A 25,694-nucleotide genomic window follows, 5' to 3' on the forward strand; every position below is an offset into this window, starting at 1 on the left:
TATGTAAAAACTGGTGAAAAGGTCTCTTCATAGTTTAAAAATGTTTTAAAACACTTACAAAAATGTTATTTGAAGAGAGGCTCCCTGACTTTGGCATTTTCTAGAATGATCATACAATAAACAACGTGGCAAACACTTTTTAAAAAGAAAGTGAAATTTCCATCTGCTCCCATGTAATCCAATGAACATTTCAATTTTTGGAAAATAAAATAAGAAAAAATGCCAAATCACAAAACTGTTCCACTGAAGAGAGGAGAACAAAGCAGATTTTTAAGAATATATAGATTTCTATTATAGATTTTGATTAATTTATTTGAAGAAACCAAGTTACTGATAAGTCACTAATGGAATTATCAGTGCAAATAGTGCTGACATTTTGAAACAACCACCTTCAGTAACCATGTTTTTCTCATAAAAATGGACTGGGGGCAGAGGTGGAGAACTAGGGAGACAAACCTTAATAGCAGCTTGGGTGAATTCTTTGAGAATCATCTGGACATCGCTGAAGCTGCTACCTTGGAAGAAGACCACAAGATGTTTTGCCAAAGAGATGTTGGTCAAAGTGTCAGAATGGATTATCATATCCCCGATTTGTTTTGGAGTTAATAGATCCAAAACTGTGTACTGTTGGGGAAAATATATAAATATTTATGTATCTGAGATGACAGACAGACAGACAGACTGACAGACAAATGATAGATAGATAGACAGACAGATAGATAGATAGATAGATAGATAGATAGATAGATAGATAGATACTGTAGATAGATAGATATGAAAGAGAGACCTGTAAGCAAATAATAATAAAATCTCCCACTCTTCATTTGCTTCAACATTGTTTAATAAGTCACACTATTACTCAGATTACTAGGCTGGCTATCATAGTGGATATGGCCAATAACAAGTCATCTTCTCCAAGCAGTTTACAGGTAACTCCCAAATTCCCAGCCAGCTGGTCCAATACAGAAATTGTCAGATTAGAGCAGTGGTTCTCAACCTGTGGGTTGGGACCCCATTTGGGGTCGAACCACCATTTCACGGGGTCGCCAAACAACGCAGTCCGCCATTTTTCCCCCTTTTCCTTAGCTGTGGTACTCCCTTTTATTCTATTGGCTTTTGAAAGCCAATAGAATAGACTCTCTTGAATAGAGTCTAATTCTATTGGCTTTCAAAAGCCAATAGGAATTGTCCAGGCTGTCTCTGCCCTGCTGAGCCCACCAAAAATCCCATTCTGCAGATGGTGCTGCACCAGTTGAGTAGTCCTCGACTTACAACCGGTTGGGGGTCGCGGCATTAAAAAGGCTGAGAACCACTGGATTAGAGGAATAGTGTGCCATTTTGATTGTGCAATTCCCTTTGTCACTCTTCCTTCTCACTTATCATGGAAGGGCAATAGTTCGCTTGAAGATGACAGATTTCTGTAATTGATGACTGACTGACTGATGAAAAAAAGGCCCCAGTCTACCTTTTTTCAGTTGCTATACTGTACAGTATTCTTTTTTAAGTAGAAGAGTGCTGATTTTTCCATTTCTAGTCTTTAATATCCAAGCACCCTTCTGAAAGAATCAATCTCACATCTCACATGTTTTCTTTCCCTCAATTCTTCACTAGGAGACAGTCAATCTTGCCCTAGCTAATAGCAAGCATAGTTTTCTTTTTACCCTACATCTGGAGAAATGGGGCATTAGATCAATACCACTAGGCAAAATAGCTCTGCTGTGGGAGGTCTCTTATATGCCTAGAAACCAAAAGATGTGGCAGGCTCAAGTCCAAACCTCCACAAAAGACTTACTACATCAAAGGTCTGGCGGTAGTAGGAAATCAACTGAATGTATGGCATAGTCATAGAGAATCTCCTAAAGAATGTGAGGAGCCAATTTCTGGTTGTGGTTTTTTCAGAACAGATAGGACCTACAAAAGCATGCAAAAATAAAAATTGTGAGCCAACTTCTTTATTGAGGACTGTGGTTCTCCTCCCAAATTAAATTCTACTTTAGTGCAAATTAATTATTATAATTGCATCTTCAGACATAATGATTACCTCTATATATATATATATATATATATATATATATATATATATATATATATATGTAGGTCTTTGGTTGTTCGGGTTTTCTCCCACGTAAAATTGGAAGTGTCTTGGCGACGTTTCGACGAAGTCCCATTCGTCATCTTCAGGCTGGTGCTTTCAGCTTCGTGCCTCGAGCAGCAGTGTGTGGTCTTGGCTGTTTCTTCCTTTTAACTGCCAGTGGAGGTATGAACTGATTGGGTGGGAGCTTGGCTGTGTTCTGATTGGGTGGAGGTGTGTTCTGATTGGTTAGGGGCTTGGCTGTGCTCTGATTGGCTGGGGGGTTGGCTGTGCTCTGATTGGCTGGGGGTTGGCTGTGCTCTGATTGGCTGGGGGAGTGTTCTGTTTGGTTGTGCTCAGGTTAGTCTGAGTTGCAGAGGGATTCAAGATTTTGGGCTGCCCTGCCATTCCTTGGCTTCGCGTTCGTGGTCGTGCTTCTTCATGGAGGGTGTCAGTTTGCTTCATGTATGGATTGGGGGGGTTTAAAGTGGCTAATGATGCAGCTGTGGTCTGGCTTCTGGTTTGTGGTCGTGCCTCATCATCGGTGTGGCTTTGGGTTTGTTTTTTGCGTGGATGTGTGGTGGTGACATCCTGTGTGGTTTTTGTGAGTGTGGGTCTGGTATCATTTTTTGGGAGTCGTTTGTCAATAAGGGCGGGTTTCCAAATGGCTGGTAGGCGGGAGGTATCATCTCGCTTGTTCATGCTGTGTGGGCGTTTTTCTATCTCGATGGCTTCTCTGATTATTCTGTTATTAAAATGTTCACTTTTGGCAATGGTTCTGGTATTTTTAAAGTCAATTTCATGTCCTGTGGCTTTAAGGTGTTGGACCAGGGAAGATGTTGGTTCCTCTTTTTTGACTGAGTTCTTATGTTCTTCAATGCGTGCACTTATTCTTCTGTTGGTTTGTCCGATGTATGTGGTGGGACAAGTGGTGCATGGGATTTCGTATACTCCTTGATTTTCTAATTCAATTTTATCTTTGGGGTTTCTAAGGATGGTGGATATTTTTCTGTTTGTGCAGAATGCTGTTTTGATGTTGTGTTTATGGAGGATCTTACTGATTCTGTCTGTGGTGCCTTTTATGTATGGGAGGAGGGCTTTGCCGTTTTCTTGTTCTTTGTCTTGGATTTTAGTGGGGATTTCTTTTTGGATTAGGTTTGTAATCTTATTTCTATGGAATCCATTGGATGTTAGTACATTGGTGAGAGTGTGTAGTTTGAAACCCAAGCTCTAGAAAAATCGGATCACAAACCCAAACTCTGGCTCAGATACGTAGACGACACCTTCATAATCTGGCCACATGGGAAAGAAAAACTGGACAACTTCCTCACACACCTCAACAGCCTACACCCCAAAATACAGTTCACCATGGAAACAGAAGCTAACAACCAACTTCCCTTCCTGGATGTCTTAGTCTACAAGAAATCCAATGGCTCCCTAGGACACACCATCTACCAGAAGAAAACACACACAAACCGCTATCTGCACGCTCTCTCACACCACCACCCAGCACAGATCAACTCTGTAGCCAAGACACTCATCTCCAGAACAAAATGCTTAGCTGACGAACAACACCTAAAACCCGAACTACACACTCTCACCAATGTACTAACATCCAATGGATTCCATAGAAATAAGATTACAAACCTAATCCAAAAAGAAACCCCCACTAAAATCCAAGACAAAGAACAAGAAAACGGCAAAGCCCTCCTCCCATACATAAAAGGCACCACAGACAGAATCAGTAAGATCCTCCATAAACACAACATCAAAACAGCATTCTGCACAAACAGAAAAATATCCACCATCCTTAGAAACCCCAAAGATAAAATTGAATTAGAAAATCAAGGAGTATACGAAATCCCATGCACCACTTGTCCCACCACATACATCGGACAAACCAACAGAAGAATAAGTGCACGCATTGAAGAACATAAGAACTCAGTCAAAAAAGAGGAACCAACATCTTCCCTGGTCCAACACCTTAAAGCTACAGGACATGAAATTGACTTTAAAAATACCAGAACCATTGCCAAAAGTGAACATTTTAATAACAGAATAATCAGAGAAGCCATCGAGATAGAAAAACGCCCACACAGCATGAACAAGCGAGATGATACCTCCCGCCTACCAGCCATTTGGAAACCCGCCCTCATTGACAAACGACTCCCTAACACAAAAAATGATACCAGACCCACACTCACAAAAACCACACAGGATGTCACCACCAAACATCCACGCAAAAAACAAACCCAAAGCCACACTGACTATGAGGCACGACCACAAACCAGAAGCCAGACCACAGCTGCATCATTAGCCACTTTAAACCCCCCCAATCCATACATGAAGCAAACTGACACCCTCCATGAAGAGGAAGCACGACCACGAACGCGAAGCCAAGGAATGGCAGGGCAGCCCAAAATCTTGAATCCCTCTGCAACTCAGACTAACCTGAGCACAACCAAACAGAACACTCCCCCAGCCAATCAGAGCACAGCCAACCCCCCAGCCAATCAGAGCACAGCCAACCCCCCAGCCAATCAGAGCACAGCCAAGCCCCTAACCAATCAGAACACACCTCCACCCAATCAGAACACAGCCAAGCTCCCACCCAATCAGTTCATACCTCCACTGGCAGTTAAAAGGAAGAAACAGCCAAGACCACACACTGCTGCTCGAGGCACGAAGCTGAAAGCACCAGCCTGAAGATGACGAATGGGACTTCGTCGAAACGTCGCCAAGACACTTCCAATTTTACGTGGGAGAAAACCCGAACAACCAAAGACCTACATACAAATACCCGCGAAAACCTCAGAAAACATATATATATGTTTAACATATATATATATATATGTTAAACATATATATATGTTATTTTCATTTTTTTCAGTAGTAATGCCCCTGTGCCTTGCTTCCTGCTCCATCTTAAGACTTGTTGTCCTGTGCCCAGTAGTCTGATCCTAACCCTTTCTCCCACTTTGCAGACTTTCCCCCCTTGCAGAGAGGAAAGTTTGCTTAAACAAGCTATCTGTTCATACAGTGCTTTTCTTCCCAGTGATGGTGGTAGCAGCAGCACTTATCGAAAAGGTGCTGGCCTCAGTTAGCTCTGAGAGCTTAGTTGATTAACACCTTCCACATCTGAAATTGGCAAGACTGTAATTAGTTTCACCCTAAAGGCTTTTTTCTGTCTCCTAAGCATCTGGGAGCATGCTGAGCAAACAGCCAGTGCTAAGGCATTACTTTCCATGTATATTTCCCATTGTGTACCTCCTGTACTTGCTCTCCTGTAATCCCTTTCTGACCAAAGAGTGTACATATAAGCATTAATTTCCCCTTGCTAGAAAACAGAATCACGTAAGGATTCCAAAGGGTGGGAAGTGGGGAAAAGGGCCATAAAACTGAATTGATTTCTGGAACATTGCCATGTCATTTGAGCTCACCCACTTGTTTGGGGTTGTACAGTATCTTTCAGATGCTGTAAATATGTTCAAGGGCGATTTTTTAATAAACCCTTTTCAAGACCATCCTGGCACTTCTCTTAGTGTTGTCATTCTTTGGAAATCATCCTTCAATTTCTAAATGAAGCGTCAATACAAGATAAATGGCAATATTTTCCCTAAGCTAAGGTTTGGAAATGCAATCAATGCCTGAAGAATTCAGGATTTCTACTGCTTTCTCCCAGATATGATTTGCCTTCACATAAAATGCAATAAAATATGTCTAAATCTCACAGGTTTATGAACTTTAATGAGATTTTGTTGAGCTACAAATAGCTTAACAGTAGCACAGACAGAAATCTTTGTTAATCATTGTTCTAATTCTTCTAGATCTCTCTATATTTAAATTAGTTACCAGTTGTTTGAGACTTTTGGGTGAGGAAGGACACTATGTAGTTTAAAATATCTGTTTTCCTTTTCTGTGACATTTCAAAAAAACCGCTGTCAATCCCAGCAATCCTGAAAGACAAAAATTACTGTAGTTATATTTAGTCAATACATACAGGAATTGAATCCTATTCTAGCCCAGTGGGAGCCCAACTCCCAGAATTCTCCTCAAAAAAATGGAGGTTCACACATCTTCAAGTTGACATGGTTAAGAAACAGTGCTATGGACCATTGAATCAAAAAGTTAAGCTAAAGTACATTCTTATTTTCGTTTTATCCTTTTTAGATATAAAGATAAGGCTGCAGCCTTTCCCCTCCCCCAAACAACTAGCAAACAAGTGAAGACTCACACAGATTCGTAGGCTTTGCAGGAAATACTGATGGGGATTTGTTGAAGAATAGCAGTGGTTACACTTGGCAGCACCATCACAAGCCTCTTTTCAAACCAAAGTTGATAGTCAAGATCTGTGAAACTTGGAAATTCCTTCTGCAACCTTTCAATTGTCTTGGTAAGCAAGAATGTTTTCACTTCCATTGAAATGTTGAGAGTGCGCTAAAAGAGGGATGAAAACCCACCATGACTCTGAGTGAGATGGCTGGTAAGAAAGAAATAACAGTGGTGGTTCTATTTCTGCTTTTAAAATGGGTTTGTAAGGACCCACCCCACTTTGCATCTTAAGAAGACAGAACTCTTGGAATCTTTCTTCCAACAGGCATCTTTATTAAGAGAAACGGTTGGAGGCATTCTAGACAAGACTTGGGGTCCAAGTTCTCCCATTCAAGGTTTTAAGGGGTTCTCCAGTAGCCCCCCCATCACCCCCTTCTTCCAGCGGCAGTCCCAGGCATTACATTCCCACCCCCTTTCTCTCAATGCCGACATGAGGTAGACTTCAGAGAGGAGTACATGAAAGCTAATAGCCCCATTGTTATGGTTAGTCCTTTTGGGGGTATCCACACCCAGTCTCTTTGAAGTGTACTGAAGGAAGTGAGGGCCATAAAGCCCCTTTGTTCATCCCCTTCCCTTCATCGTATGACAGAATCCAGGAAGGCAGGAATGGGGTTTTAATAACTAGAGATGAAATATAATTGGATTCTGACATCCTGCCCCCTTTCTCTTTGAAGTTAATAACTAGAGATGAAATATAATTGGATTCTGACATCCTGCCCCCTTAAAAATAAGATAGATCCACCTGAAAGAAAACAAAACAGGTATAAAAGTTAGTCAGACTTGTTAGGATACTCTGTGTGAAACTTCTTTAATAGCTTCGGGGCTCTGACATGACGTTTATGGACTCATTCGTTTTGTGAGGCAGAGAGATATTTCCATGCAACTAGGTACTGAGTCGCTCCATGATATCTCCTAGAGTCAAGGATTTCCTTTATTTCGAAGTGTTGTTCACCTTCCACCATGATTGGAGGTGGTGGTGGGGGGATTTTTGGCCGTAAAAATGACTGATGCTCTCTTTTCAGCAAGCTGCAATGAAAAATTGGGTGTATTTGCCTGAGATCTTTTGGTAATTCTAATTCTACTGTTACTGGGTTTATGATTCTTTTAATTGGAAAAGGCCCTATACATTTTGGTCCAAGTTTTTACAAGGTTGTAGGGATTTTAGGTATGTTGTAGATAAGTACACCATTTCACCTATAATGAATGGTGTAGGCTCAACCCCTTTTTATCAGCTTGTGCTTTGTATGCCTGCCTAGCTTCATTTAGTGCTTTTCTAACTATTGGCCAGGTGTTTTGTAGTTTTTCCATCCATTCTTTCAGTGATGGGATGGTTGGTTCGTTTAGGGTTAATTCTGGCATGGGGTTGAAGCTTTGACCGATGGCTATTTGAAAAGGAGTATAACCTGTGCTGGAGTGGACTGCATTATTGTAGGCAACTTCTGCAAAAGGGAGTAAGTCCGCCCAATTGGTCTGTTGGAAATTAAGAAAACATCTTAAATATTGCTCAAGTACTGACTTCATTTTTTCAGCCCCCCATTCCCTTGTGGATGATGGCTGGATGTCAGTCCCTGGGTGGTCCCTAAAAGGGATAAAAATTCCTTCCAAAATGCAGACGTAAATTGCACTCCCCTATCAGAGATGATGCGTTGGGGTGCCCCATGCACTCTATAAATGTCCTGGATGAAAAGTTTCGCTAAGGCTTTTGCGGTGGGAATCTTTTGGCAAGGGATAAAGTGCACCTGTTTGGAAAACAAGTCCATGACCATCCAGACAGCAGTATTCCCATTGCTTTCTGGCAATTCCACTATAAAGTCCATGGCTATTTCTCTCCAGGGGGCTGAGGGACTTGCCACTGTTTGTAATAGTCCTGACAATTTCCCTTGCAACCTCTTTGCAGTTGCACATTTTGGGCAGCTGGCCATGTAGCTTTCTATGTCCTTTTTTATGGATGGCCACCAAAATTGCCGTTTAATTAAGTGTAAAGTTTTCACAAATCCAAAATGTTCTACTGATTTTGTGTTATGGCAAAGCTGCATGAATGTGACTCGTTGGGGTGTTGGTATATATAACTTTTCCCCTACCCAAGGCAACCTGTCTCTCATTGTGCACACATTTTTGTTTTTCTGGAACCATTCATCTGTTCCCAAGCTTTTCCGGAATTCAATTCCAGTTTGGCTGTCCAGTTGTGGTTTTAATTTAGCATGGGTTCTGGTGGTTACTGGTGCTGCCAGTTGTGACTCTGCCATCATTGGTTTAGCGTCTGTGGCTTGCGTGCTGTTATATTGTTATATTTCTTTTCCCCTGGCAAATGTTTGAGCTTAAATTGGAACTGGTGAAAATGCTGGGACCAGCAGACTTGTTTGGGATTGAGTTTCCTAGGCGCTTTCAGGGCTTCCAAATTTTTGTGATCAGTCCACATCTGGAAGGGGATTTTTTTGCCTTCCAGGAACTGTCGCCATATGAGTAATGACCAACGTATCCCATATGCCTCTTTCTCCCATACAGGCCAGCGCTGTTCTGTTTCCGTGAGTTGCTTGGATATATATGCATAGGGTTGCAATACCCCTTCATCGTTTTCTTGTAATAGAACAGCCCCCACTGCCACATCACTTGCATCCGCCTGTATTATGAAGGGCTTATCCATGTCTGGGTGCCTCAGTACTGGTTCGGCAGAAAAAAGTCTATTTATTTATTTATTTATTTATTTATTTATTTATGAGACTTATATACCGCTTAATCTCTCAAATGCTGCTTGGCACTCCATTGTCCATGTTAGTGGCTGGCTAGGTTTTACTGAGGATGCTCCCTTCATCTTTAGTAAGTTAGTGAGGGGCAGGGCTATCTGGGCAAATGAGGGGATGAATTGGCAGTAAAAGTTTGCAAAGCCCAGGAAACCTTGTAGTTGCTTTCTTGTGCAGGGTGGTACCCAATCTAACACTGCTCTGACCTTCTCAGGGTCCATTTCAATGCCCTGGGGGGATATGAGATAACTAGGTAGTCTATCCTTTCCTGGTGTAAATTTGCATTTCGAGAGTTTGGCATATAGGTGGGCGGCTCGCAGTTTCTTTAAAACTGCTCTGACAAGGTTGACATGTTCCTCTTTTGTTTTGGTGAAGATAAGAATGTCGTCTAAGTAAACAAGGACCCCCTTAAACAGGTGATTCCTTAGAACATCATTGATTAATTGCATAAATACTGCGGGGGGCCCTTGTAATCCAAATGGCAAGACTTTGAATTGGTAGCACCCCATGGGGCAATTAAATGCGGTCTTCCATTCATCCCCTTCCTTACTTCTCACGCGATAGTAAGCTTCCCTTAGGTCTAGTTTAGACAAAAATTTCCCTTTCGAGAGATGTGACAGCATGTCCTTCATGAGGGGCAGAGGGTATAGGTTGCTTTCACTGATTGTATTCAGGGCCCTATAGTCCACGCATAAGTATAAAGAGACGTCCTTCTTCTCTCTAAAGAGGACTGGGGCAGGCACTTTAGGCGTGGCTGGCTCAATGAACCCCCTTTCTAGGTTTTTTTAAATGAATCTTTCCATTTCCTCCTTCTCCTTTGGGCTCATGGAGTAATCTGGGCTTCGGGAGTTTTGCCCCAGGCTTGAATTCAATGGCACAGTCTGTGGGTCAGTGGGGGGGAAGCTCACCTGCCCTCTCTTCACTGAAAACTTCAGCAAGGTCTCTGTATTCCTCTGGTATTTTTGGTGGCCCCTTTTCCTCCCCCATGGATTCTTTTTCTGTTCTTGGTTCTCGTAGTCCCCCTTGGGGTTTTAAGTCCATAGGGTCCCCCTTCGGGAATTTGATTTCTGCTGTTCTCCAATTCACCCAGGGGTTCCATTTTTTAACCATTCCATCCCTAGGATCATTGGGCATTCCATGCCTGGGGTCACCACAAACATTATGTCCTCCTCATGTTTGCCCAGGGAGAGGTGTATTGATAGAGTGGCTAGGGTAGCTGGCACCCCCCCCCCTACTATGGATCCATCTAACTGGCCAAATGAGATTGGTTGTTCCAGTCTCCTCAATGGGATGCCCAGATTCCCCACTAGTGTTGGGCTAATGAGGCAGCGGGTGCAGCCAGAGTCTATTAAGGCTTTCACCTTCACAGCTTCGGGCATGGGGGGAATTAATATAGTTAACTGTCTTGAGGATGGGTGCGATGCGTCCACTTACCAGGGGTTCACCCTCCGAGCTGTCGTCTGAGGCGTCCACCGGCCCTGAGGTGTAGGCTGGAGTTCTTTCCCCTTGATGAGCGGAGGTGGGGGGGTTCCACAATTTCCATCATTCTCGTGGCAGTTTCTTTTGGTTTAGCTGGAGACTTTTCAGATTTGCTGATCGGGGATCTGTCTGGGTTGTGCTGGGGGGCTTTGGAGCGGCATTCTACAGCTCGATGCCCTTCTCTTCCGCACTTGAAACACCCCGTTTGCTTCTTGGCTGTGGCCAATGGTTTCACTGGTTCGTGTGACAACTAAGGGGGGGTGGCTCCATTGTTTTCCTCGGTGGTGCCTCTTCAATATGTTGATCTCTGCTTCCTCTGCCAAGACATACCATTCCTCAAGTTGGTATGGGTCCCCTCGGGGCAGGCAAGCATCATATAGGTCATAATTTAGTCCATTTTTGAAATGGCTAAGGAGGATGTCTTCTGGCCAGTTCAGTTTGCTGGCAATGGCCCAGAAATCTTGCGTATATACGACCACTGGGCGTTTGCCTTGCTTTATCCTTTCACAGGCTTTGCGATTATCCAGGGGGTCCTCAAATCACCTTATCAGAGAGGACATGAAATGGTTGAAGTCATTGAGCTCTGGGGTATTGGAGTCATGCAAGTTTACCACCCAATCTGCGGCCGGTCTGTCCAGGGCAGATTTCACGATCCGGATGCGGTCCTTGTCGCTGGGGATGTCCCGCCTGTATTCCTCCATGTAGTTGAGGACTTGGGTTAGGAAAAACCCCAAGCGTGTTGGCTCCCCTTTGAATTTCACACCCAGCGGCGGACGTCTTGGAATGGATCGGTGCCTTCGTTGTTGGTGGTAGTGTCTTCCATCCAGATCGCCATCTGTGGTTCGGCAGGGGGTGGGGACTACTGGATCAGCAGATGTCTCCTGGGCTGCAGGTTCCACTTCCCCCTCGGTGTCTCTCCCTTTATGGCTCCAGGAGCTGGGGCGGCCGTAGGGCTCAGGATTCTCCTCTCCTAGGGAGCTGAGAGTTCTCTTCATCAGGTCGATAGCTTTCTCTAGATCCAGTCTGAGTACGGTGCCCAGCTCCCTTCCTCTTCGCTGGCGTGCACGGATTTCTCCATCTCCTGCTTCCATTCTGGTTGCTTGGCCCCCCGTCTCACGTCACCTTTCTTGATTTCTTTTCCCACTCGCCTTTCTTTCCAATGTCCATTGACCAGCGAGGCTTGTGGTCTTGTGTATCTACCACCTCTTCTCCTGAGGAATCTGACCTCTCGGATCCCAACATCTGGCAAGGTTCCAACTGGGTCAGCGGCTCTCTTTCCAGGGAGTTTTCCCCCTCTCTTGCTCCATTGTCTGACATGGTAAATTTTTGCAAAACCCCCCGGCAAGGGTCTCCCTTCCAGGTGGATTAATTTTGTAAGTCCTATCTAATGTAAGGACCCACCCCACTTTGCATCTTAAGAAGACAGAACTCTTGGAATCTTTCTTCCAACAATCATCTTTATTAAGAGAAACAGGTTACAGGCATCTTCTTCCAGCAACAGTCCCAGGCATTACATTCCCACCCCCTTTCTCTCACTGCCGACAGGAGGTAGACTTCAGAGAGGAGTACATGAAAGCTAATAGCTTAGTTAGTCCTTTTGGTGGTATCCACATCCAGTCTCTTTGAAGTGTACTGAAGGAAGTGAGGGCCATAAAGCCCCTTTGTTCACACCCTTCCCTTCATCGTATGACAGAATTCAGGGAAGGCGGGAATGGGGTTTTCCATAGTTAATAATAATAGATGAAATATAATTGGAATGCTTTTCCTTATCATTACACCTATCAAGTCTTAAAATATCTCAGAAATTTGACTCAAGAAGTATCTATTTCTCAACTGGACAAATCAAATCACAGGATAATAAATCTATTATTCATGGAAGATCACAACCACTGCCACACCATCTCTTATTTATTCTTTAGCATGCTTTGTTAATGCTCTTAGTTACATTTTTGTCCATTTGTAGTAATAATTGGAAGATGAATATAAGAACCAGAGTAATAGTATATTTTTTTAAAACTGGAAAGCTAGAGATAAAAAAATGGGGTTGTGTATGTAAGCATGAAATTGTAAAAAAAAAATCCAAGAAAGCAACCAGAGAATTGTTGCTTCTGGAATCTGGTCATTTCAATAGATATAGATAATGTTTAACCAGAAACTTGTATAACAAAATAACAGAGTTAGAAGGGACTCTGGAAGTCTTCTAGTCCAGGGCTTTTCAACCAGTGGTATGGGTACTACCTGTGGTACATTGGCACCTGGCAGGTGGTACGCAACCATCCTAGAAAAGTGGTAGTGGGGGAAGGGAATGAGCTGAACTAGTGGCAGCATCGCAGAAGCCTGAGTGAGAGATGGCTGCCAGGATCAGTGCTGCTTTCCGGCTGATCGGTGCTTCTTTGGGGCTGTCAGGGCTCAGTGGAAGTGCCAGGATCAGTGCCAGACTCCAACTGGAGCTCGGCCCTGATCCTGGTGCTTCTGCTGAGCCCAGAGGAAGCGCCGATCAGCTGGAATGTTGCAGTATCTCCAGGGTCTTTTGATTTACATTCAGATTTTTGGCAACTGATTCATATTTATGATGGTCACAGTGTCCCAGGGTCATGTGAAGTGACCAAAACCTGCTGCAACCACCCAGCAGACGGGGGGAATAAAAACCAAACACCCCCCCGCTCCACCCCCGCTGCCAATCCTCAACAGAAATGCTCAAAACAATGAAAACCTTGGACAGGAGGAAGAGCACAGCCGAATGGGCAGGCAGGTGTCTTGCTCGGCTGTGGCTTGGGGGGCACTTTTTTCAGTGCCATTGTAACTTTGAACAGTCACTAAGCAAACTGTTGTAAGTCGAGGACTACCTGTACTTATCACTTTTTTCCCTTTTTGGGGGGGGGTCATTAAGTTTTTGACACCTTTCTAGGCAACTGGTGGTACTTGGATGTTGCCCTATCCTAAAAGTGGTACAATGGGTGAAAAGGTTGAAAAGCCCTGTTCTAGTCCAACCGTCTGCTCAAGCAGGAAACCCGATACCATTTCAGACAAATTGTTGTCCATCCATAATAACTGGAGGCAAGTCATTCCACTGATTAATTGTTCTAACTGTCAGAAAATTTCTCCTTAGTTCTAAATTAATTTTTCCTTGATTAGCTTGCATCTATTGTTTCTTTTCCTGCCCTCAGATGTTTCTGATCCAGAAGACTGCAGAAGCAAAATTTTATTTTCTATGTACAGAACAAGTGCATTTTATGCAGCTTAGAATCTCTTTACAGCAGAGTTGCAGAGCTGTCTCTATTTTTCTATAGGGGATCCTTTTGAGTCATATATCTGATTTATACAGCTCTATATTTTCATATCCTTTGACACTGAATATTCTGCACCTAAAGCTGCAAAGGGATCTTTCCAAATTCTTTTTTCAAATAAAAGTGATTGCATTTCTTTCTTGTGAAATTGATATATCTTTCAAAGCAAAGAGGTATGAAGGGTTGATTCTCCTAGCCATGAGCCAAGCTTTACAGGACCAGGAGGTTGTGTTTCATTTGTAATAATAGCTTTTGAAAGGGGAAAGTGCCAACTAAGATATTGTATGGTGGCAATAATAACTACCAAGCTGTTGTTTCATGGGAGGAGGTGGAAGTAGGGTATATAGGTCTAAAGGACTTCTTGGAGAGGAGGTTTTGCAAATTCTCATTCAGAGAATACTACCATTTTCAGAGGTCATTGTGGGATAATTCAGCTAAGTAAACTGCACAGAGTAGTTTCCTGAAAGTGTAATACACATAAATACATCGAAGATTCTGTTACATAGATCCTATTTGGCACTTTAGAAAAAGTGTATTGAAAACTAGACAACTAATGCTTTTATTATTTACCACTATAATTGTTCAAGTTATCAAACTGTGTCACATATCCTTGAAAAATCCAGAACCACACTGTTTTTCAGCACAACAAGCTGTTAATATAGATACCTACAATAATTAAACTACTGAAGAGGCTATTAGTTCAAATAATAACTTAAGATGGGCTTTTTTCCACAATGTACAAGATCTTACCTGGACCAAAGACCTGGGCCCTCTGTGTGTCGACTTCTGAGACTTTGTGTGTCTTCGATTAGCCTGATAAAAGTTATTATTGTACTTATTGAAAAGGCTTGGAAAGATGAAAATGGACAAGGATATTGTCTAGTTGGGGTACAGAACATCAGAAGAGTTTAAAATCTTGGAAACTCTTTGCATGACCCCCCCCCATCTCTTTCCACATACGGAGTGGAAAAAAGCTTTGTAGGTCTGAATTGTTTTAAATTGCTTTGAATATTTCTGATTTGCACCTTCCATTCACAAGAAAATCTATTTTTGAGTACTGTAATTTGGGGAGATCTGTTGTCAAGAGTGAAAAAATGCCTGCCCTAAGGAATGAGGTACTTCATGGCCACATCTGATGATGGTTAGGAAAAGAGAAAAATGGATGAATAAAGGCAATGTCAGAATCCAATTAGATTTCATCTCTAGATATCAACTATAGAAAATCCCATTTCTACCTTCTCTGGATTCTGTCATACGATGAAGGGAAGGGGGTGAACAAAGGGGCTTTATGGCCCTCACTTCCTTCAGTACACTTCAAAGCGACTGAATATGGATATCATCAAAAGGACTAACCATAAGAATGGGGCTATTACCTTTCATGTAGTTCTCTCTGAAGTCTCCATCCAGCCGGCAGTAAGGAAGAGGGGGTGGGAGTGTAATGCCTGAGACTGTCGCTGGAAGAAGGGGGTGATTGGGTGGGGCTACTGGAGAACCCCTTAAAACCTTGAATGGGAGAGCTTGGACCCCAAGTCCTGTCTAGAATACCTGCAACCAGTTTCTCTTAATAAAGATGCCTGTTGGAAGAAAGATTCCAAGAGTTCTGTCTTCTTAAGATGCAAAGTGGGGTGGGTCCTTACAGGCAATTTGTCCAAATTACTGCTAGCTAATGCAGATCTTCATATCCAAATGACTTGTAGTTTTGGAAGCTAGGCATAAAAAAACCTTTCTTACAGACCTATGTAACAAAACAGGAAAACAGCCTGACCAATATTGACCAATATGGATGTTCTGTTTTCTTCAATCTGGGGAATTGCAAATGACATGAACATGTATGGTTGCCTTGCAAATTTTAGTAGAGAAAGTTTTCAAATTTTTGAGAATTACTAGACCAACATTATTTAGAGAAAATTCATGATTATTAAATTTCCACAAAATCAATTCTGTAATATCATGATTGTTCAGATCATAAGTCTCGATGGGTTATACATTGAAGCCTGTGTATGATAGGTCCAGTCCCCTAAATGACTGCAATACTTCTTTGAGTACAATGATCCATTAGGACAGAAGCATACTGCTATTATTTACAATAGATAGTATCAAGTAGCCAACTTTGTGTCATTAAATCATATACACATTAAAAAGGCATTAGGTTGCCAACCCATCCCCAATGGGAACTAAAAGTATAGAAGCCATAAATTATTCATGCAAATTGAAGTGTTTCTTAAAGAAAACTATACCTTTTCAAAGGCAATGTTGAATTCATCCCAATATGCTGCTAAGGCTTCAAGGCTTGGGAAATGACCCAGTCTTTGAAATACTTTCATCACCTTGTCAGTGGAGCTGAGCACTTCTTCTGTCACTGTGAGCTGAGCAAGTTGAGCAACTGAGAGTTCCTTTACATAGGCTATCTAAAGGAGAGAAGCAAAGGACAATGTGAATGGAATTTTTTCTCTTCTGCTTTCTACCATATCTATTGAATCAGCACTATGTCATATTTGGATCAAAAACAACTAAATTCAAATGGCCTGGATTAATCTATATTTGATAGACTAAGATATTTTTGTAGGTGGAGTCAAAAAGCAATGTGTAGTCACCACCCAGAGACAGTTGGCAATTGGAAATAACTTCCCACACATTAGATTTTAAGAGATCCAGGACAACGTATGTGGCACATATAGTCCTGTACTTCAGGAGAAAGGAACGGTAGGAAGTCGAGACAGGGGACTAGATATGCTTTGGATTTGAACTTATCCAATAGGGTTCCTCCAATGTAGTAAGAATAACCTACAGTAACTGAAGGTATTACCTGAATAGCAATAGTACTTAGACTTATATACTGCTTCACAGTGCTTTACAGCCCTCTCCAAGCAGTTTACAGAGTCTCAGCATATTGCCCCCAATAATCTGGGTCCTTATTTTACTGACCTGGAAAGGATAGAAGGCTGAGTCCATCAATTCAATAATTGGGGTGAATGGTAAGCATTTGTGAGAGTTATATTTTAGAAAAAAATACACTTAAATCTTATTGCAGCAATAGTGAGGGAATGTACCCTCTTGCTTTGCAAATGAAGATGATTGGCTGGTTTAGGAATGCTCCAGTGCTCCAGAAACAGCAGCCTCACTTTGCCAGATGGTAATACCATCTCCATCTAGCAGCCTCTTCCAGTTTGTGAGGAATAAAATGGGATACCATTACCAGGCTGATATTGAGGAGAATTTTTTTTTATATAGATTTGCATGCAAAAATTATATGCAGATTCTAATCTAGAAATGACTGAATATTGATTTAGGAAAAGTATGAGCTTTAGGTATGCAATTCTTCACACATGTATTATTAATAGAACATCTATTCACACAACATACTAAATATATTATCAAACAGTGCAATTGCCAAGTTTATCTTTACAGGCAAAAAGAAGAACATGCTTTTGGATGTATCCAAGCAATTTAGTATAATTCTACTTTTTTATTTGTTTATTTAAAAGAAACAGACCAAATAAAAGAGGCGGTGGAGTTTCATTATATATAAGAAGTAACAACATCTCTACAGAAACAGAGCACAACAACGATGAAAACTGTCTTGAATGCATTTGAGTTAATATAAAGGGGGAGGGGAATGACATTGCCATAGGTGTATACTATATAGGCCACCCAACCAAACAGAGGAAATAGATGAACTTTTTGCTAGTCTAAGGTATATAGGAAGCACATCATAACAGTAATGGGTGATTTTAACCACCCTGACATCAAACATGTTCTTGACAAACCTAGCAGACAACTTTGTCTCCCAAAAAGTAGAGAAGAGAACTAGGAGATCAGTCATATTGGACAATTCTCACTAACAGAGATGAAATGATAAAAGGTGTTGAAGCCACAGGAAACTTGGAAGGAGGAGTGATCATGCAATATTGGAATTCAACATTATGCAAGCATAAGCAATAGAACATAGCCAGACTAGAGTCTTGGACTTTAAGAGAGCTAGTTTCAATAAACCTAGAGCAGCGATTCTCAACCTGTGGGTCACAACCCCATTTGGTGACCCCCCATTTCACGGGGGTCGCCAAACAACACAGTCCGCCATTTTTTCCCCTTTTTCCTTAGCTGTGCTACTCCTTTTTATTCTATTGGCTTTTGAAAGCCAATAGAATAGACTCTCTTGAATAGAGTCTAATTCTATTGGCTTTCAAAAGCCAATAGGAATTGTCCAGACTGTCTCTGCCCTGCTGAGCCCGCCAAAAGCCCCCGTCTGCAAATGGTGCTGCAAGTTGTCTGCAGCGAAGGCAAGCTGTCTGGAAGCTTCCACCCCTCCCTGCTGAGCAACTACTAAAAATGTAAGTAAAAGAAGGTCAGGGGTGGGAGGTGGGAGGCCAGCGGGTGCTGGCACGCGTGGATTCCTCGATTTACAACCGGTTGGGGTCACGGCATTAAAAAGGTTGAGAGCCACTGACTTAGAGAGAGCTTGAGAAGGATTCCATGGATGAGAATCCTCAAGGGGAAACAACTCAAGATACTTGGGAAAATTTTAAAAGTGAAATTATAAAAGCCCAGTCTAGCACAATGAAGAAGAAAAATAACAGGTCTCAAAAGAAACTAGCATGGCTGCATAAAAAACTCTCTACTAAACTGAAAGACAAAAAGGACAGGTATAAAAAGTAGAAAGAGGGGAACATAACTAAGGCAGAATATCAGCAATTAGCTCAAGCTTGCAAAGATGAAGTGAGGAAAAGCTAAGGCTCAAAATGAACTAAGGCTTGTAACAAAAGTAAAAAATAACAAAAAAAAGCTTCTTTCAACATGTAAAAAACAAGAAAAAAGCTTCTTGGGAGCCTTTCCCAGGAAATTCAGTTGTAAAATAGTAAAGAAAGGATCATGTTCTCACTCAGTTCCAAACATGCTGTTTACAATGTTAATTAGTGCTTTTCTTCTTTGGTTGTCTGACTGAATGACTGGCCATAGGAATGTAGCCAGTCTTTCCCCTGCCAATTTGGAGGGCTTTCCTCAGATCGAACGGAAAGACCACTGTCTCTCCATGATCGACAAAGCACCCCTCCTTCTTCATCGCCTCTTTGGGGCAACTTTAGGCCCTTTTAAGGCCCCCAGTAGGTTGAAATCAGGCATGGAAAGCATAGCATTGCCTTCCTGCATCCGTTTTGAAACGATGCAAAACCAGAAATTTACACCCCAAAGTTCTGAAGGAACTGGCAGATGTGATCTCAGAATCACTGAATTGTATCTTTCAAAGATCCTGGAGCACCAGGGAACTACCAGAGGACTAGAAAAGAGCTGATGTAGTTCCCATCTTCAAAACAGGAAAGAAATAGATCCAGAAAACTACAGACCTATCAGCCTGACTTTAATCCCTGGGAAGATTCTGGAGAAGATAATCAAGCAATGAATCAGTGAACACATAGAAGAAAACGAAGTTATAACCAAAAGCCAACTTGGGTTTGTCAAAAACAGATCATGCCAGACAAATCTTTTTGCTTTATTTGACAAGGTGACAAAATTAGTGGAAGAATGCTGTGGATATAATTTACTAGGACTTCAGTAAGGCATTTGATAAAGTAGGCCACAACCTACTTACTTGACAAGATTGAAAAAGTGTGGATTAGGCAGCATCACTACCACTTGGATTTGTAACTGGCTGACCAACCACACTCAACATGTTGTCAAGCTATGAACCCAGCTGCCTTTAGGAGCGCTGAGTGCCTTTAGCTTGCTTACAGAGTGGGGAGGGGATATGGGGAGAGAGTGGAACTCTCAGGTGGTTTATCATTATGAAAAAAGCTAGAGAAATGAAACTACTGTTTTGGTGAACCGAGAATGCTTCTCATAACAATTATGGGGAATTCTATTGGATAATGTGACCTGACTAGTCAGAGGAGAGAGGAGGATAGTTACTCTTTTAATTAATTGCTTCCTGCCTTTTCATTAGAGCCAGCTTTTGCTTTCTAACTTGCTGTTATGATTGAGCCCATTAAAGATAACATTAGAGACTTTTTGACTCTGGTGTGTTTCTCGGTGGAGATTTCAGGCAGAGGTTGACACATGTAATCCTTAATGAAACTGCATCTACATGGAAGGAAGTATGCACTGGGGTACCCCAAGGCTCTGTTTTAGGGCCAGTACCCTTCAACATCTTCATCAATGATTTGGATGAGGGGATGTATGGGGAACTCATCAAATTTGCAGACGACACCAAGCTGGCAGGAATAGCCAACATTCCGAAAGACAGGCTTAAGATACAAAAGGATCTTGACAGACTTGAACATTGGGCGCTATCTAACAACATGACATTCAATGGTGAAAAAAGTAAGTTTCCTCATTTAGGCAAGAAAAACCAAATGTACAGTACAGTATAGGTGGTGCCTCACTCAATAGTAATAACTGTGACAGGGATCTTGGAGTCCTAATGGACAATCACTTAAATATGAGCCAGCAGTGTGCTGCAACTGCCAAAACAACGAACACGGTTCTAGGCTGCATTAACAGAGACATAGAATCAAGATTATGTGAAGTATTATAAAGTGATCGCTTTATAATGCCTTGGTAAGGCCAAGATAAGGCCACACTTGGAATACTGCATCCAGTTTTGGTCACCACAATATAAAAAGATGTTTAGAAAGAATTCAGAGAAGAGCAACAAAGATGATCAGGGGTCCGGAGGCTAAAACATATAAAGAATAGTTGCTGAAATTGGGTATGTCTTGTTTAATGAAAAGAAGGACTAGGAGTGCCATGATAGCAGTGTTCCAATATATCAGGGATTGCCATAAAGAAGAGGAAGTCAAGCTATTCTCCAAAGCACCAGAGGGTAGGCAAGAAGCAATGGATGGAAACTAATCAAAGAGAGAAGCAACCTAAACTAAGGAGAATTTTTCTGACAGTTAGAACAATTAATCAGTGGAACAACTTGCCTCCAGAAGTTGTGAATGCTCCAACACTGGAAGTTTTTAAGAAGAGATTGGACAACCATCTGAAATGGTATAGGGTTTCCTGCCTGAGCAGAGGGTTGGACGAGAAGACCTCCAAAGTCCCTTCCAACTCTGTTTATTCTATTCTATTCTATTCTATTCTATTCTATTCTATTCTATTCTATTCTATTTATTGGACATTTGTATTTTCATCTTGTTAAGGGTCAAAACAAAGAGACTCTGATCTTGTATTCTCATTATGTGCTGTCTGAAACAAATAAATTAATAGCATGCTGACCACAAAGGCTCCATTCTAGCTTGCTATGCAAACCCTGTCATTGTGAGTATGTGTTCATTAGGAAAAAATGGATCAGGATTTTAGTCTGGATAGCAAGTATTATAGCTGATGTTACCCCATTGAAGTTGGAATCAATCGACATCAGATCTGTGAGGTTAATCATGGATCTGAATCTCTGGAAAGTGAGGGATAACCAGTCTTCGATTGTATGGCAATCTGAAATTAAATGAAGGTAGCAACAGACTTCAAAAGTTGAAATGATTTGTATTATCATCTATGCACATAAATACGCAGAGACAGAGACATTCAGATACTTCCCATGTATGTGTGTGTATGTGTGTGTGCGCGCACGTGCACGCGTACATGTGTACGTGTGTGTACTGTATAATAGTGTAATAAGTGGTATATTTTGTTACAGACGGAACAGATGTTTCTATTTCTGTTGGTCTATGCCAATTTCTCCCATGTTAATTCATTGACTGGTTCATTTCCACATTGTTCTATGTTATCTTTTAAAAATCAGCATATTTATATACATTTAATATAAATTAATAGATATCAAACATTTTTAGACAAATCTTCCCAGAATATGAACTCTTGGATTATTTTCTTGCATGTTAATTTTTTTCAAAACACATTATACATTAATTTTATGTGTGAGTAAAAGGTAACTGCAAAAAATGCAGGGACAACTGCTCTCCCCAAAAACTGCTGAGGTTGCTGTTGTGGTATAATCCAGGGCTTTTCAACCTTTTCACCCATCGTACCACTTTTAGGATATGGCAATATCCGAGTAACACCAGTCGCCTAGCAAGGTGTCCAAAACCTGATGACCCCCCCACAAAAAAGGAAAAAAGTGATAAAGTACAGATAGTCCTCAACTTACAACAGTTTGCTTAGTGACTGTTCGAAGTTACAATGGCACTGAAAAAAGTGCCCCTCAAGCCACGGCCGAGCAAGACACCTGCCTGCCCGCCCGGCGGCGCTCTTCATCCTGTCCAAAGTTTTCATTGTTGTGAGCATTTCTGTTGAGGATTGGCAGCGTCTGCTGTCAATTCCTCCCATCTGCTGGGTGGTTCCAGCAGATTTTGGTCACTTCATGTGATTCTGGGATACTGTGACCACCATAAATATGAATCAGTTGCCAAGCATCTGAATATAAATCACAAGACCCTGCAGATGCTGCAACATTCCAGCTGATCGGCGCTTCTTCTGGGCTCAACAGAAGCGCCAGGATCAGCGCTGAGCTCCAGCTGGAGCCAGGCGCTGATCCTGGCACTTCCACTGAGCCTTGACAGTCCCAAAGAAGCGCTGATCAGCTGGAAAGCGGCACTGATCCTAGACTTCTGCTGCGCCCTGACAGCCCTGCAGCTCCAGCCATCTCTCGCTCAGGCTTGTGCAGTGCTGCCACCGGTTCAGCTCATTCCCCTCCCCTGCTACCCCTTTTCTAGGATGGTCGCGTACCACCTGCCAGTTGCCAATGTACCACAGGTGGTACCCGTACCACTGGTTGAAAAGCCCTGGTATAATCAAAGGAGCCTCCATATTGGTCATGAGTCAACAAAAACAGAAGGAAACAGCTCACCAATTTTTTGAAGAGTTGTTTTAATCCACTGAGCCACTTCAATTTTGGTCTCCAACAACATTAGGTCAAACACATAATCCAATCCTTTCACACTACAAGAAATCAAAGTAGTAGTAATAGTGGAAATCTTCCTTCTTTTCCTCCTAACCAGTTATCATATAGCAGCACTAAATTCTTTTACTTCGGAGACTTGTATGTGGGGTGAATATTCTCACTAAGCAAGAATCAAATCATTTCTTGGAGGCAATAATGTATCTTTTCAATTGGTGCTTGTTTACACTATTTTTCTGTAACATGGTTTTCACTAGACATTTGAAAGTATAATTCCCAACTATATAACTAAAATTAAATCTGGAAGGTATTGTCTTTAGGAAAACGCATGAAAATTTATTTCTGAATTAAAATTATAGTTCTAGAATGTGAAACAAAAGTCTGATCTAATTTCAATTATGAAGATCAGATCAATTCACTAATAGTATTCCAATTTATTCTGGAAAATGAAAATTTTAAATTGTGTTGGTCTGAGAAAAAAATCCTCTGCATCATATTATTTTATTGTCTGAATTGATTGTGTTCTGTTTAATTTGAGGAACTGAACCAATGCATCAATCTGGTTTAATGAATATATTTAATGAAAAGTATGATCAAATTCTTCATCAAATCAATTAGGTGTGGCAAAGCTCTGCTACAATAAAGACTAATTTCTAATAGCAAAAATATGTTTCAAGATTTCTTTTCCACTCCCCCTGCACCAGCCCAAAATAATTTCAGCTGTAAAACATGTGGTAGTAAAGATGTTTGTAATTAATAATCACTTAATTTTTAAAAATTCCCCTTCCAGATATCTCCTTCCTTCCTCTCTGCCACTTGCATTCCTTCACTATGCACACATAAAATAATAACCTGTGGAAGTTTGGCTCTCAAATTTTACTTACATAACATGCAAGTGGGTACAGTTGGATGGAGAAGGAAGAATCTTCAGCTCTTGAACAGTGATGGAGGGCAGATACAATGTCAGAATCCTACTGAACCAAAGCTCCAAATCAGTTATCCTCATGAAGACAAAATGTGGCTTTAGGATTTGAAAAATTCCCTTTAGCATGATGCCACGTACTCTCACACTGATTATTTCCACTAAGTTGTTCTGCAGACAAATGGTGAAAAAACAAATAGAGAGGTTCAAATTGTCCATGAAAAAATGCTTTTGTAGTTGTTTTTAGAGGCGCAATGTACGTACTGTGTGATTAAATTCTCATAACATACAGGTAGTCCTTGACTTACAATGACAATTGAGCCCAAAATTTATGTTGTTAAGTGAGAATTTGTTAAGTGAGTTTTCTCCCATTTTATGATTTTTTTTGCCACAGTTGTTAAGTGAATCATTGCAGTTAGTAAATTAATAACCTGGTTGTTAAGTGAATCTGACTTCCGCATTGACTTTGCTTATCAGAAGATTGCAAAAGATAATCATATGACCCTGGGACACTGCAACGGTCATAAGTACGAACCAGGCATCTGAATTTTGATCACATAATGCGGATGCTGTAAAGGTCATAAGTGAAAAATGTTCATAAGTCACTTTTTTCAGTGTTGTTGTAACTTTGAATGGTCACTAAATGAAGTGTTGTACCTATATTTCAGCCAGATCAGCTAAGAGTAAAATTGCATTAACACAATGTGCAAAGCTTGATCCATTTTAATATTGCTTGGCTTTCAACAGTGGTGTGGATACAGCCAACTGTGTTAGGTTTTTGAACATAACTGCTTTAATTCCATCTTCTCAAAGGCTTCTGATTTCCTTCACCAGAAGTCTAAAGTCAGTGGGGCAGAAGCATTAGATGAGGAACATGCAGAGCAAGAAGAGGCTTGATTCTGACTTTAATCCTTCTAGATTATGGAATAAAGGGCCAAGTGTTAGTTCTTCATTTTAAAAGCCTGAGCAAAAACCCAATTCAGCCTCTAAGCTTAGTGACTCAATTTTCAATTCTATTGATTCATTGCTTCATTTTTTGCCATTTCTTATGAAAAAGAATATCAGTGCAACTAATAAACTAATGAACAGGTTTTCATCATTTCAAAATCTGTTTATTCCTAAAAAGGCAGATGTATAGTATGTCATCCAACCAATACAGAATACACAAGAACAGAGTTGGAAAGGATCTTGGAGGACTTCTAATCCAACCCCCTGCTCAAGCAGGAGATTCTATACCATTCTGGACAAGTGACTGTCCAATCTTTTCTTAATCTCCTGATTATCTTCTGATTAATTCTTTTCATTGTCAGGAAATTTCTCCTTAATTCTAAACCAGTAGTTCTCAATCTTTCTAATGCTGTGATCCCCTAATACAGTTCCCCATGTTGTGGTGACTCCCAACCACTTATACATCACCGGGTGCCAGGGGCATGGCCAAAGAAAACGGGGAAAAAATGGCGGACAGCCTTGTTTGGCGACCCCCATGAAATGGTCGTTCGACCCCAAATGGGGTCCCGACCCACAGGTTGAGAACCACTGTTCTAAACTGATTATCTCCTTGTTAAGTTTCCATCAGTTACTTCTAGTTCTGCCCTCAGGTGCCTGAAGAGATTGATTGCTCTCTTTTCTATGATACCCCCTCAAATATTGGAAGACTGTTAACATGTTATACCTAGTCCTTCTCTTAGTTAGACTTAGTTACCCAGTTCCTGCAACAGTTCATCATGTTTTAGCCCCCAGTCTCCTAATCACCATTTTTTGCTCTTTCTGCACTGTTTCTAGAATCTCAACATCTATTTTTGTATCATGGTGACTAAAAATGGATGCAGTATTTCAAGAGGAGTCCTACCAAAGCAGTATAACATTGTACTAACACTTCATGTGATCTAGATATTATCCCTCTGTTGATGAAACCTAGTATTATATTGGCTTTTTTTTTTTTGGCAACTGCAGCACACTGTTGGCTCATATTTAAGTGATTGTTCATTAAGATACCTATATCCCTCTCACAGTT

General features: G+C 41.3%; 1 protein-coding gene across 2 annotated transcripts in view; it reads right to left on the minus strand.

Annotated features, from left to right (window-relative positions):
* The window catches only part of LOC120320305, a 101,155-nt gene that overhangs the window by 18,721 nt on the left and 56,740 nt on the right, over positions 1-25,694 (minus strand). For both annotated transcript variants that reach the window (XM_039369914.1, XM_039369913.1), the window contains exons 15-22: positions 23,643-23,851; positions 22,708-22,799; positions 21,238-21,338; positions 16,148-16,318; positions 6,306-6,508; positions 5,924-6,027; positions 1,793-1,911; positions 457-624 (exon numbers count right to left, since the gene is read on the minus strand). In XM_039369914.1, the coding sequence (XP_039225848.1) occupies positions 457-624; positions 1,793-1,911; positions 5,924-6,027; positions 6,306-6,508; positions 16,148-16,318; positions 21,238-21,338; positions 22,708-22,799; positions 23,643-23,851 (1,167 nt within the window). The remainder of the gene's footprint in view (positions 1-456; positions 625-1,792; positions 1,912-5,923; positions 6,028-6,305; positions 6,509-16,147; positions 16,319-21,237; positions 21,339-22,707; positions 22,800-23,642; positions 23,852-25,694) is intronic.

The sequence above is a fragment of the Crotalus tigris genome, unplaced genomic scaffold (genome assembly GCF_016545835.1).
Source record: "Crotalus tigris isolate CLP2741 ecotype Arizona unplaced genomic scaffold, ASM1654583v1 scf7180000021317.425702, whole genome shotgun sequence".
Classification (NCBI taxonomy): Eukaryota; Metazoa; Chordata; class Lepidosauria; order Squamata; family Viperidae; genus Crotalus; species Crotalus tigris.